This window comes from Ranitomeya imitator, chromosome 1 (genome assembly GCF_032444005.1).
Source record: "Ranitomeya imitator isolate aRanImi1 chromosome 1, aRanImi1.pri, whole genome shotgun sequence".
Classification (NCBI taxonomy): domain Eukaryota; kingdom Metazoa; phylum Chordata; class Amphibia; order Anura; family Dendrobatidae; genus Ranitomeya; species Ranitomeya imitator.
The window spans coordinates 436,655,870-436,670,915 of record NC_091282.1 but is presented as its reverse complement, the minus strand read 5'-3'; the positions used below and the strand labels follow the sequence as shown (position 1 = coordinate 436,670,915).

At 42.3% G+C, this 15,046-nt stretch overlaps 1 protein-coding gene across 1 annotated transcript in view; it reads left to right on the top strand.

The window, feature by feature from the left end:
- Positions 1-15,046, top strand: part of PGM5 (phosphoglucomutase 5) — a 382,535-nt gene that overhangs the window by 184,402 nt on the left and 183,087 nt on the right. The window contains exon 8 of the mRNA XM_069763768.1: positions 4,768-4,903. Within this exon, the coding sequence (XP_069619869.1) occupies positions 4,768-4,903 (136 nt within the window). The remainder of the gene's footprint in view (positions 1-4,767; positions 4,904-15,046) is intronic.

Genomic DNA, 15,046 nt, shown 5'->3' with positions numbered 1-15,046 from the left:
GATCTGCCCTTAAATTTCTAGTTATTAATGTCAGAGAGAAGAACGTATAAGGCTATATATCAGCTGAAAAGACTTTATGCGTATTTATTTTCTAATACTACTAATTTATAGGTAATATGAATTCTGTGTTATGATAGCTTTGTATTCAAGGGCAGTGAAAGATGACAAAAATGATTGAGTAAAAAAAACATTAGCTGCAAAATATATTATTTTTATGCAGTGAAATGGGCAATAATATATAATGTATTTTTACCCTTTATCTTTTACAAAGTTGTTCAAAATTAGGCCATAGTGGAGATGTAGGGACTCTGTATGTCACCATAAAAATGTATAGCCCTATAAAAACCTAAGGATACCATGTTAGGGTTTTACACAACTCAGAGTTTGTATAGAGTGCTAATATGGTCATGAAGTGAGCCATTATATAGACTATATGGCCTTTTTTATACTTATTGTTGGGCTGGTGCAGACAGCCGTGGATTCTCTCATCAGAGAGAATCATGCCGATTATGCAAATGGAACCCTGATCAAATTTTCTAATCGGAGTTTGTTCAGTTTGTGATCTGTCTCTCTTGGGTGAGGAGATGATTGAGAGACAAATGTCTCCATCTTCTATATTCTATAAGTGTGAGGAAATTAGACTGAATTCTGATGTCATCCTAATGCAGTCCAATGTTTTCCACGCAGTCAGTGACTTGCGTGGCTAAGTGTGATCCGAATATCAGATCAAACTCTGGTATGCTGTGATTTTTTCCTCAGACAGACAGGAAAAAATGTAACATCTGCAAGGCCGCATAGAATAACTTTGATCCTGGTGAGATCCGATGTTTTGTGGGACCACACTCAGACCGATTATAAGGTCATGTGCACGAGCCCTTATACATTTGTGGGAATAAAAGGACTAGAAATAGGAAAAACCCAATGTGGCTAAACAAAGAAGTAAGACAGGCAATTAACAGTAAAAAGAAAGCATTTGCACTACTAAAGCAGGATGGCACCATTGAAGCTCTAAAAAACTATAGGGAGAAAAATACTTTATCTAAAAAACTAATTAAAGCTGCCAAAAAGGAAACAGAGAAGCACATTGCTAAGGAGAGTAAAACTAATCCCAAACTGTTCTTCAACTATATCAATAGTAAAAGAATAAAAACTGAAAATGTAGGCCCCTTAAAAAATAGTGAGGAAAGAATGGTTGTAGATGACGAGGAAAAAGCTAACATATTAAACACCTTCTTCTCCACGGTATTCACGGTGGAAAATGAAATGCTAGGTGAAATCCCAAGAAACAATGAAAACCCTATATTAAGGGTCACCAATCTAACCCAAGAAGAGGTGCGAAACCGGCTAAATAAGATTAAAATAGATAAATCTCCGGGTCCGGATGGCATACACCCACGAGTACTAAGAGAACTAAGTAATGTAATAGATAAACCATTATTTCTTATTTTTAGTGACTCTATAGCGACAGGGTCTGTTCCGCAGGACTGGCGCATAGCAAATGTGGTGCCAATATTCAAAAAGGGCTCTAAAAGTGAACCTGGAAATTATAGGCCAGTAAGTCTAACCTCTATTGTTGGTAAAATATTTGAAGGGTTTCTGAGGGATGTTATTCTGGATTATCTCAATGAGAATAACTGTTTAACTCCATATCAGCATGGGTTTATGAGAAATCGCTCCTGTCAAACCAATCTAATCAGTTTTTATGAAGAGGTAAGCTATAGACTGGACCACGGTGAGTCATTGGACGTGGTATATCTCGATTTTTCCAAAGCGTTTGATACCGTGCCGCACAAGAGGTTGGTACACAAAATGAGAATGCTTGGTCTGGGGGAAAATGTGTGTAAATGGGTTAGTAACTGGCTTAGTGATAGAAAGCAGAGGGTGGTTATAAATGGTATAGTCTCTAACTGGGTCGCTGTGACCAGTGGGGTACCGCAGGGGTCAGTATTGGGACCTGTTCTCTTCAACATATTCATTAATGATCTGGTAGAAGGTTTACACAGTAAAATATCGATATTTGCAGATGATACAAAACTATGTAAAGCAGTTAATACAAGAGAAGATAGTATTCTGCTACAGATGGATCTCGATAAGTTGGAAACTTGGGCTGAAAGGTGGCAGATGAGGTTTAACAATGATAAATGTAAGGTTATACACATGGGAAGAGGGAATCAATATCACCATTACACACTGAACGGGAAACCACTGGGTAAATCTGACAGGGAGAAGGACTTGGGGATCCTAGTTAATGATAAACTTACCTGGAGCAGCCAGTGCCAGGCAGCAGCTGCCAAGGCAAACAGGATCATGGGGTGCATTAAAAAAGGTCTGGATACACATGATGAGAGCATTATACTGCCTCTGTACAAATCCCTAGTTAGACCGCACATGGAGTACTGTGTCCAGTTTTGGGCACCGGTGCTCAGGAAGGATATAATGGAACTAGAGAGAGTACAAAGGAGGGCAACAAAATTAATAAAGGGGATGGGAGAACTACAATACCCAGATAGATTAGCGAAATTAGGATTATTTAGTCTAGAAAAAAGACGACTGAGGGGCGATCTAATAACCATGTATAAGTATATAAGGGGACAATACAAATATCTCGCTGAGGATCTGTTTATACCAAGGAAGGTGACGGGCACAAGGGGGCATTCTTTGCGTCTGGAGGAGAGAAGGTTTTTCCACCAACATAGAAGAGGATTCTTTACTGTTAGGGCAGTGAGAATCTGGAATTGCTTGCCTGAGGAGGTGGTGATGGCGAACTCAGTCGAGGGGTTCAAGAGAGGCCTGGATGTCTTCCTGGAGCAGAACAATATTGTATCATACAATTATTAGGTTCTGTAGAAGGACGTAGATCTGGGTACTTATTATGATGGAATATAGGCTGAACTGGATGGACAAATGTCTTTTTTCGGCCTTACTAACTATGTTACTATGTTATGTTACTATGTTATGTTACATAGCAGTTCCACTCTTACATGAAAACATGTAAAATCTTTCCTTTTTGTGGAAAGCTGACTCAGATGCCAAGATAAACATTCACATTAAACATAACCATATGCAGATTTAGAAAAAAACTAAAGAAATCAATTATGAAGACTTTTTACATTTTGAGAGTGAAATTTCTTTACTCGTTGTTTCATTCTTGAAAATAATAACCTAGTGCAGCAGCGGTCACGGACAGAAGAGCTCCCCATGCAAGCACAGTATATGGGCCCTTTGCAGCCCAATAGCTCATTATAGTGCACAATTCCACTGATTTCGAGGGGTGAAATTGGGCCCCTGTGCTGCTGCACAGGTTGCACCAAAGGAATGTAGGCCCCTGGCCTAGTAACAGAATATTCCTAACCATCAATATCAGTAATGCAAGTGTTAATGTGATTCAGCCGCATGCTTATGAAACATGTAAGAAATCTTTTTTAAAGCAATACATTTTTTTTGCTTTGGCTTGTAAATAAAAGCAATTCTTCTGCTATAAAAGGCCAGACAGCCTTGAAACGATCTTATACAGAGTTTCCCAGAGCGTTTTTTTGGCAGCATGTCTTGGAGCCGAACTCATGTTTTCAAAAACCCTTCCATTTCTGTAAAAGCGCATGGAGAATATCTGACATGTACTACTCGTGATGCATTGTGCCAACTTTAGAGCTGGGAGAAAAGCCTGAGAGCAGTTGTGATTTCATCTCTCAGTCTGGTCATACAGTTGTGTCTCTGCATTCCCGAAATGTTTGGGTTTCAAACGATTTAACTCTGATGCCTGCACATATTCGATGGGGTCATCAGTTTAGTACTGACACTGTGCCATCTTTCCACTGTGCCTTTGCCCAAGTTTTGTTCATTTTTTTCATTATATGTTTGTAAATTGTGATTCTGTAAAAATATAATTCCCAGCATGTCCTGACAAATGTTCAAGGGATGCTAGGATAATAGTGCTTCACAATATCGTACATGTCCAGTGGAAGTGCAGGATGAGGCTTAGGAGGTATCAAGCTTCCGATCAGACGCGAACATGAATTCAGACCCAACTCTAGGACCCATATTCATAAAAAAGTGGTGATGTCACCTAACAATAGCACATGATCGTCGGGAAACAAAGCTTCAACATCAAAAGAGTGGCACTGATGTGGGCCACTTTAGCGGGTAAGAAGGGGTTGTCCAAAAATGGACAACAACTTTTAGACTTTACATATGTTTTTCTATAAGATGTCGTGAAGCAGTAATGAACTAATTGTACACTCTAATGAGTGGTGGCCTGTGAAGAAGTCTATATACTTTAGCGGAAGTATAATAAGAACATAAGATACAAACATTTATAAATAAGAGAAACATGGAAAACATTTACAAGGAGCTTTTCAAGATATCTATTTATGCAAAAATCTATTCTACAATATTTTATACAAGTGCCAACATTGTCTGATATTAGCAAGATTTTACCCCTCTATTAGAGGGAAATAGTCAGGAACTGTAGGGTCACCAATCCAATGACATTGCCTAGAGTTCTAAAAGACAAGTGCAGACCACTCCTTTCCATCTGCAAATGGATATTCTATTGATGAGAATATCATGTTTTAATCTTTTTGTAAATGTGGCTGTAAGTGCTACAAGGGCATGCTGATTTATTTTTGATAGTGCAGAATAGATGTTAATTGAGCCCACGGTGTTCGCACTAACCATAGTATCAATGCAATGATAGGAATAATAAACTGTACTTTTTTAAACAATTGTAGGAAAATAATATTTAGAGCACAATTACCTTTCTTCTTCCAGGTTCAGATCATCTCCGAGAAAAGGATGGACTTTGGGCTGTCTTAGTTTGGCTTTCAATTATGGCTGCCCGTAAGCAAGGTATAGAAGAAATTGTGCAAGATCACTGGACAAGGTTTGGACGCCACTACTACTGCAGGTAACCTGGTCCTGTATATTTACTACCTTTTTTGATTATCATTGTTACAAAAAATAATAAAATGGACATACAGCAACATCCCATAATGCATTTTTGATCAAATACTTATATACTGTAACCAAAAGATCTGTTTTTGTGTTTTCTCGAAAAAATTCTATTTTTTTATGGATTAATCTTTTTTAGTAATAAATTGTTCTAATTCTGGATTAAAATAAATACTATTTATTCATACTGGATGACAGGTATGTGGCAGAGTTGCCAAGTTGATGAACTGTACTTTTCTGGACACCTTATCAAAAGTCATTGACAGTCAGTTTTATGGACACATTGGAATACTTTAATAAGTCATTAAAGGGAACCTGTCAGCTTGTAGAGGTGGAGAAGTCATCCAAACACCCTCTCTGAAGACTTCTCTAATGTTACTGTATGGCTCTGTTTTATGTGAGATAATTATGTGATTTTATATTCACTAACCTGCAGTAGCCTGTTAGCCTAGGATAGAGTTAACATTTAATGCCAATCCAGGTGGGGAGGAGTTACTGGTGCAGTTTGTACAGTAAGCTAATTCCTGTTAGGTGGTTATGGTTGAGCTATTGGAGTAGCAAGAACCTAAGCTATAGGCCACAGGTGGGAAGTGTGCTGCGATTAGGAATTGAAGTGTTAAAGTGCAGAACAGAATCTTACTCTGATCAGGAAAGGGCACTGGATATTTCACCATAGTAGATGATATTGATAGTAGAAGAAGAAATACTCTGTTTCTCTGCAACTGTACTGAACATCTGTTATGCCATGTTATGCCACTTACCAACTCAAGTGTGAGCCTCTGCCTTATGCGGAAGAAATGCTACAAGAAATGCGTGCCATTTCCAAAATGTTAAAGATCTGGTTCAAGAAAGGCAGTAAACCTGTTTTTAACTATATAAAACTGTTGTTGGCCTTTCTGATTCATTGGATGAAGTTTGGATCTTCATACAATCATACCACTTGTGGTCCAAAAAGGGTGCGCACATGCATACTCAGGTGTACCATAGCAGGGTGTATTGGGATAAGGAAGTAATCATCGGCCACTCTCGTCCTTTAGAAGCTGGACTTGGACAGCATGAATCGGAGGTTAGCTGCATGAGTCCAGGTATATTTTTCCTTGACTATTCTTGCACCGTTCCTGGCTGGCTTCTCCCGACATTGCTTTAGATCAGACTGCAGTCCTTTGGCTGTTCCTGTCTGGCCCACAGACTGGGACAGCCAAATCATTGGACACAATGGCATTCTGCAACATGTGGTCACCCTCTGCCTGGTATCTTTATGTGGTGCTCTGCTTACATATGCATCCTTATGGGCTTATGACAGGTCACTGATCCTTCAGAAACAAAAATAACTTCATCAAAATGGCGGCAGCGCATTTACAGTATCACCTATCACATAATGCATATAATATTGTTGGCATAGGAAAAAATAATAATTTCAGCAAAATGGCAGCATTGGCGGCTCATGCGCAGTAGCATTTATTGCTAGCTGATAGATGCTACTGTTCAAGCGCCATCGATGGCTCCTTTTTGTTGGTGGAAAAATAAAATTGGTTTTAGCAAAATGGCAGCGGTGCTTGAATAGTAGCATCTATCGACATGCGATAAATGCTACATAACATGCGTCGGCACCATTTTGCTGGAGGAAAAAATATGGCTGCAGCAAAATGGTGGTGGTGCTTGCGCAGTAGCATCTATCAGTAGCATCAAATGAATGGGTCTGTGCACATTTCAGTGTGTTTCCACAGACCGTGTGTCCGTGTGTCTCACACGTAGACATGTCCATTTTTTGCTGTCAGCACGGGCCGCAAAATGTTCTGCACACGTGCACACGGAGAACACACATGGATATCATCCGTGTGACACGCATCAGCGCCGGGGAAGAAGCGCTACAGTTAGCGCTGATCCCTGGCGCCGTGTGCTGAAGACGGCTCTCATCATTCTCCTCTGCTCTGCCGGTGAATGAGAAAGATAAGGGTTATATTCAAGTCAGAACAATGACAGCAGGTGGGGGCTTTTGGGACTATTACTCCCATCAACCTCCACCTGCTGCCGCTAATAACAGTGACAGCAGGAGTGGATGATGGGAGTATTCCTCACCCGCCACCTGCACTATAACTAAATAAATGAATGAAAAACCCGGAGAGGGTTCCCCTGTATTTTCTATAAACAGTCAGGCAAAACTTACAGCTAAGGCCTGCAACACTCAGCTGTCAGCTTCAGCAAGGCTGGTTATCAGGAATTTTTAATAATTTAAATAATTTAAAAAAATGGTGTGGGGACCCTCCCATTTTTGACAACCAGCCTTGCTAAAGCTGACCGCTGGGGTTGGTATTCTCAGGATGGTAAGGGGCCATTTATATTGGCTCCCCCAGCCTAAAAATAGCAGCCCTCAGCTGCTCAAAAAAGGCACATGTATTAGATGCGCCAATTCTGGCGCTTTGCCTGGCTCTTCCCACTTGCCCTGTAGCGGTGGCAAGTGGGGTTCATATCTGTGGCCTTGATGTCACCTTTGTATTGTCAGGTGACATCAAGCCTTCGGCTTAGTACTGGAGAGGCGACGTAATTGGTAGTAAGGAAAGATCGGAGGACATGTGTTATGACCTGGTGGTCAGGACAATAATGGACCTGGTGGTTAAGAGCACACGGAATGACCTGATAGTTACTGATAATAAGGACGAGCTCTGGGACGTGGGAACTCTGCTGACCGCAATCCCTAAACCTATCAAACACACTAGAAATAGCCGTGGATTGCGCCTAACGCTCCCTATGCAACTCGGCACAGCCTAAGAAACTAGCTAGCCCTGAAGATAGGAAAATAAAGCCTACCTTGCCTCAGAGAAATTCCCCAAAGGAAAAGGCAGCCCCCCACATATAATGACTGTGAGTAAAGATGAAAATACAAACACAGAGATGAAATAGATTTAGCAAAGTGAGGCCCGACTTACTGAACAGACCGAGGATAGGAAAGGTTACTTTGCGGTCAGCACAAAAACCTACAAAAAGACCACGCAGAGGGCGCAAAAAGACCCTCCGCACCGACTCACGGTGCGGAGGCGCTCCCTCTGCGTCCCAGAGCTTCCAGCAAGCAAGACAACAAATTAAATAGCAAGCTGGACAGAAAAATAGCAAACCAAAGAAATACAAGCTGGAACTTAGATTCTGATGGGAAGACAGGTCACAAGAACGATCCAGGAGTGAACAGACCAATACTGGAACATTGACAGGTGGCATGGAGCAAAGATCTAAGTGGAGTTAAATAGAGCAGCAGCTAACGAATTAACCTCGTCACCTGTGAAACTCAGAAACACCCACCAGAGGAAGTCCATGGACAGAACCAGCCGAAGTACCATTCATGACCACAGGAGGGAGCCCGACAACAGAATTCACAACAGTACCCCCCTTGAGGAGGGGTCACCGAACCCTCACCAGAGCCCCCAGGCCGACCAGGATGAGCCAAATGAAAGGCACAAACCAGATCGACAGCATGAACATCAGAGGCAAAAACCCAGGAATTATCTTCCTGACCATAACCCTTCCACTTGACCAGGTACTGGAGTTTCCGTCTCGAAACACGAGAATCCAAAATCTTCTCCACCACATACTCCAACTCCCCCTCAACTAACAGCGGGGCAGGAGGATCAACGGATGGAACCACAGGCGCCACGTATCTCCGCAATAACGACCTATGGAACACATTATGGATGGCAAAAGAAGCAGGAAGGGCCAAACGAAATGACACTGGATTGATAACCTCAGAAATCTTATACGGACCAATGAAACGAGGCTTAAACTTAGGAGAGGAAACCTTCATAGGAACATAACGAGACGACAACCAAACCAAATCCCCAACACGAAGTCGGGGACCCACACAGCGCCGGCGGTTAGCGAAACGTTGAGCCTTCTCCTGGGACAATGTCAAATTGTCCACCACATGAGTCCAAATCTGCTGCAACCTATCCACCACAGTATCTACACCAGGACAGTCTGAAGACTCAACCTGCCCTGAAGAGAAACAAGGATGGAAACCAGAATTGCAGAAAAACGGTGAAACCAAAGTAGCCGAGCTGGCCCGATTATTAAGGGCGAACTCAGCCAACGGCAAAAAGGACACCCAATCATCCTGATCAGCAGAAACAAAGCATCTCAGATATGTTTCCAAAGTTTGATTAGTTCGTTCGGTTTGGCCATTTGTCTGAGGATGGAAAGCCGAGGAAAAAGACAAATCAATGCCCATCCTAGCACAAAAGGATCGCCAAAACCTTGAAACAAACTGGGAACCTCTGTCAGAAACGATGTTCTCCGGGATACCATGTAAACGAACCACATGCTGGAAAAATAATGGCACCAAATCAGAGGAGGAAGGCAATTTAGACAAAGGTACCAAATGGACCATCTTAGAAAACGATCACAAACCACCCAAATGACCGACATCTTTTGAGAGACGGGGAGATCCGAAATAAAATCCATAGAAATATGCGTCCAGGGCCTCTTCGGGACCGGCAAGGGCAAAAGCACCCACTGGCAACCCCAGCTGGACACAGACATAGATTTCCAGTCCAATACTGGATTATGAACCTGTAGCCATGGCAACCCCAAAACGACCACATCATGCAGATTATGCAACACCAGAAAGCGGATATCCTCCTGATGTGCAGGAGCCATGCACATGGTCAATTGGGTCCAATACTGAGGCTTATTCTTGGCCAAAGGCGTAGCATCAATTCCTCTCAATGGAATAGGATACTGCAAGGGCTCCAAGAAAAAACCACAGCGCCTAGCATACTACAAGTCCATCAAATTCAGGGCAGCGCCTGAATCCACAAATGCCATAACAGAATAGGATGACAAAGAGCAAATCAGAATAACAGACAATAGAAATTTAGACTGTACCGTACCAATGGTGGCAGACCTAGCGAACCGCTTAGTGCGCTTAGGACAATCGGAGATAGCATGAGTGGAATCACCACAGTAAAAACACAGCCCATTCCGACGTTTGTGTTCTTGCCGTTCAGCTCTGGTCAAAGTCCTATCACATTGCATAGGCTCAGACCCATGCTCAGATAGTACCGCCAAATGGTGCACAGCTTTACGCTCACGCAAGCGTCGATCGATCTGAATGGCCAAGGACATAGACTCATTCAGACCAGCAGGCATGGGAAACCCCACCATGACATCCTTAAGGGCTTCAGAGAGACCCTTTCTGAAGATTGCTGCAAGGGCACATTCATTCCACTGAGTGAGCACAGACCACTTTCTAAACTTCTGACAATATATCTCCGCTTCATCCTGACCCTGACACAGAGCCAGCAAGATTTTCTCTGCCTGATCCACTGAATTAGGTTCGTCATAAAGCAATCCAAGCACCAGGAAAAACGCATCAACATCACGCAATGCCGGATCTCCTGGCGCAAGGGAAAATGCCCAGTCTTGAGGGTCACCACGTAACAAAGAAATAATGATCTTTACTTGTTGAACAGGGTCACCCGAGGAGCGAGGTTTCAAGGCAAGAAACAATTTACAATTATTTTTGAAATTCAAGAACTTAGATCTATCACCAAAAAACAAATCAGGAATTGGAATCCTAGGCTCTGACATCGGATTCTGAACCACAAAATCTTGAATGTTTTGTATCCTTGTAGTGAGATTATCCATCCAAGAGGACAGACCTTGAATGTCCATGTTTACACCAGTGTCCTGAACCACCCAGAGGTAAAGGGGAAAATAGAGACAAAACACACTGCAAAGAAAAAAAAATGGTCTCAGAACTTCTCTTATCCCTCTATTGAGATGCATTAGTACTTTGGGCCACCTGTACTGTTATGACCTGGTGGTCAGGACAATAATGGACCTGGTGGTTAAGAGCACACGGAATGACCTGATAGTTACTGATAATAAGGACGAGCTCTGGGACGTGGGAACTCTGCTGACCGCAATCCCTAAACCTATCAAACACACTAGAAATAGCCATGGATTGCGCCTAACGCTCCCTATGCAACTCGGCACAGCCTAAGAAACTAGCTAGCCCTGAAGATAGGAAAATAAAGCCTACCTTGCCTCAGAGAAATTCCCCAAAGGAAAAGGCAGCCCCCCACATATAATGACTGTGAGTAAAGATGAAAATACAAACACAGAGATGAAATAGATTTTGCAAAGTGAGGCCCGACTTACTGAACAGACCGAGGATAGGAAAGGTTACTTTGCGGTCAGCACAAAAACCTACAAAAAGACCACGCAGAGGGCGCAAAAAGACCCTCCGCACCGACTCACGGTGCGGAGGCGCTCCCTCTGCGTCCCAGAGCTTCCAGCAAGCAAGACAACAAATTAAATAGCAAGCTGGACAGAAAAATAGCAAACCAAAGAAATACAAGCTGGAACTTAGCTTCTGATGGGAAGACAGGTCACAAGAACGATCCAGGAGTGAACAGACCAATACTGGAACATTGACAGGTGGCATGGAGCAAAGATCTAAGTGGAGTTAAATAGAGCAGCAGCTAACGAATTAACCTCGTCACCTGTGAAACTCAGAAACACCCACCAGAGGAAGTCCATGGACAGAACCAGCCGAAGTACCATTCATGACCACAGGAGGGAGCCCGACAACAGAATTCACAACAGACATGGCAGCAGAATTTTTTCGAATAGTTAGGGGTTGGTTATCTCCATTAGCTGGTGGGGGTCCTAGCAGTGTTTGGCAAGTTAGTGTTTCCACAGTTGGAATGACCTTCTCAGTGGAACCTCTTTCAAATGTTAGTGTTACTTCGGAGGCCCCCATCACTCCCTTATCTACTTCGAGCAGCACGGTAGATTTGACTTTCTAGACAGCAAAGCTAGGGGAGAAAACTCTGTCTGTTTTAACAGTCTAATGGGGGCTCATTTGAAGCAGGAAGTGAAAGAGAAAATATGGAAGGATGAATATGTTGAGATTTTTCCCTATTACTATTGGATAAATTCAATCTTGGTAGGGTTAAGCCAGGTGTGAACAAGAAAGACGTGGAGCAACAGAGATGTTAACGCCTCATTTCTCAAATAATAATAATTATAATAATAATAATTATTTTATTTATATAGCGCCAACATATTCCGCAGCGCTTTACAAATTATAGAGGGGATTTGTACAGACAATAGACATTACAGCGTAAAAAAATCACATTTCAAAATAGATACAAAGAGAAGTGAGGGCCCTGCTCGCAAGCTTACAATCTATAGGAAAATCTTTCATAACTGGTTGAAAGCGTTTACTATATTGACTAGTGTGATAGGCAGGAAGCCGTCTGATAATTGTTTGGCCCTCTATTGCAATTTAGACTCGATCAAGGACATTTACCACAATTACAGCGGTACAGTATGGCTGCAATATGATGAACGTAGGAAGAGGATAGCGGTTCAACCAATTTGTGTTCGGACCATTAAGATATTAGTGTATGGTTGTGACTAATGGCAGCTCCAAAGTAGTCATCACAGTCCTTTCTGGGGAGTTCTAGAGGTGCCACCAGTATGACAGCATTCTCTTTCAGTACAGGAAAAGGTGTGTTTACAATTCAATGAAAAAGAGTGCCGTTTTGGGTCATCATGCAAGTTTAAGCATGAATGCTCTGAATGTGGAGGATCCCACAGTCGTACCAAATGTTGTAAGCAGAAAAAGGGCAAAGCCAGCGAGTCTTCAACAAAAAAGGAAGACTCTGGTGAGAGCAGATCATATGCTACCTTTTTTAAGTTGGTATCCTGATTGGGAGGTGGCCTGCTTGTTGCACAAGGATTTCAGTTTCGGCTTTAAGATCCCATCTTTTTTTGAACCATATACTATGCTGCCGAACAATTTACGGTCGGTCTGTATTCATGGGGATATTGTTAAGGACACTTTGCTTGGCAAGATTGCCGGACCTTTTGCAGGTTTCTCCCCTGGGAGTGAGTCCTGCAAAGGAGCCTAATGAGTTTAGGCCAATACACCATTTTTCATATCTGACCGATTCGTCGGTTAATGATGGTATAAGCCCAGCGTTGGTGTCAGTTTCCTATGTACATTTTGATAAGGCAGTCGAGTAGGTGCATAGGCTTGGATGGGGGTCATTGATGGCTAAAACAGCTATTGAGTCCTCATTCTGTTTTCTACCGTTGCATCCAAACAGTTTTCATTAGGCTGCTTTTGTGATAATAGTTTTTATGTGGATTGTTGTTTGCCTATGAATTGTTAGATTTCAGGTGCTTATTTTGAGAAATTTAACTGTTTCATTGAATGGGTAGGGAGAGCGGACTCCGGTTTGGACTCAGTTTTGCATTACTTGTATGATTTCTTTTGTATTTGACCAGTGGGGTCCCCAATTTGTTTGTCGCTTCTCAGTATGACAGAACAGGTGACCCTTGGCTCATGAAAAGACGGAGGGACCGTCAACAGTGTTGAAGTTTTGGGCATTGAGATTGTCAATATGGTATACTATTTGCCAGCAGACAAGTTGTTGGATTTGAAGGTCAGCGAATAGGAGGCCTTGCAGGCCAAAAAACTTTAACTGCGAAGGTTGCAATCTCTGTTAGGTAAACTTAGTTCTGCTTGCAGAATTTTGTCTATGGGTAGGGTGTTTTCAGGCAGGATGGCACAAGATACAACAGGTGTTAAGCACCCTTAGCATTTTATTTGGTTGAATGGGGAGCATAAAGTGGATCTGAAGGTTCGGGCTTAGTTCTAGCAGTTGTTTAATGGACGATCAATGTGGTGGGAGCAAGTAGTATCCAATGTGAACTTGGTGCATTATACTGATGCATCAGGGGCATGTAGTTTTGGGGCAGACTTTGGTAGTTGTTGGTGTGTTGGTGAATGGTCGAATATATGGAAAACTTTTTGTATGATTAGGAACATGGCCTTACTGGAAATGTTTCATATTGTGCTGGCTTTGGAAGTTTTGGGCTCTGAACTTAAGAACAAAAAGTGTATTTTATGTGTGACATTTTAAGAATGGTTCATAGTAAAGAATAGGTTTTGAAGTGCTCTGAAAGTGTTTCGGAAAAGTCAGGTGGCAAAGGATTGGCATCATATAGGATCTTTGCCAATTTTGAGTAAGTTATTACTTTATAGGGTGTGTAAATTGAAATATGAGTGTTGTTTATTTGGGGCATCATTTGTAAGGCTGGTTTAACACTTGCGCTTGGCTGTTCTGCGTATGGCTGCGTACATCCTCTGTTAAGCTCTGCCTATGCTCTGCCCACTTCTGCATGCATCCTGCATCGTCTTGCGTACCTACAGTGGAGCAAAAAAGTATTTAGTCAGTCAGCAATAGTGCAAGTTCCACCACTTAAAAAGATGAGAGGCGTCTGTAATTTACATCATAGGTAGACCTCAACTATAGGAGACAAACTGAGAAAAAAAATCCAGAAAATCACATTGTCTGTTTTTTTAACATTTTTTTTGCATATTATGGTGGAAAATAAATATTTATATATATTTGGTCAGAAACAAACAATCAAGATTTCTGGCTCTCACAGACCTGTAACTTCTTCTTTAAGAGTCTCCTCTTTCCTCCACTCATTACCTGTAGTAATGGCACCTGTTTAAACTTGTTATCAGTATAAAAAGATACCGGTGCACACCCTCAAACAGTCTGACTCCAAACTCCACTATGGTGAAGACCAAAGAGCTGTCAAAGGACACCAGAAACAAAATTGTAGCCCTGCACCAGGCTGGGAAGACTGAATCTGCAATAGCCAACCAGCTTGGAGTGAGGAAATCAACAGTGGGAGCAATAATTAGAAAATGGAAGACATACAAGACCACTGATAATCTCCCTCGATCTGGGGCTCCACGCAAAATCCCACCCCGTGGGGTCAGAATGATCACAAGAACGGTGAGCAAAAATCCCAGAACCACGCGGGGGGACCTAGTGAATGAACTGCAGAGAGCTGGGACCAATGTAACAAGGCCTACCATAAGTAACACACTACGCCACCATGGACTCAGATCCTGCAGTGCCAGACGTGTCCCACTGCTTAAGCCAGTACATGTCCGGGCCCGTCTGAAGTTTGCTAGAGAGCATTTGGATGATCCAGAGGAGTTTTGGGAGAATGTCTTATGGTCTGATGAAACCAAACTGGAACTGTTTGGTAGAAACACAACTTGTCGTGTTTGGAG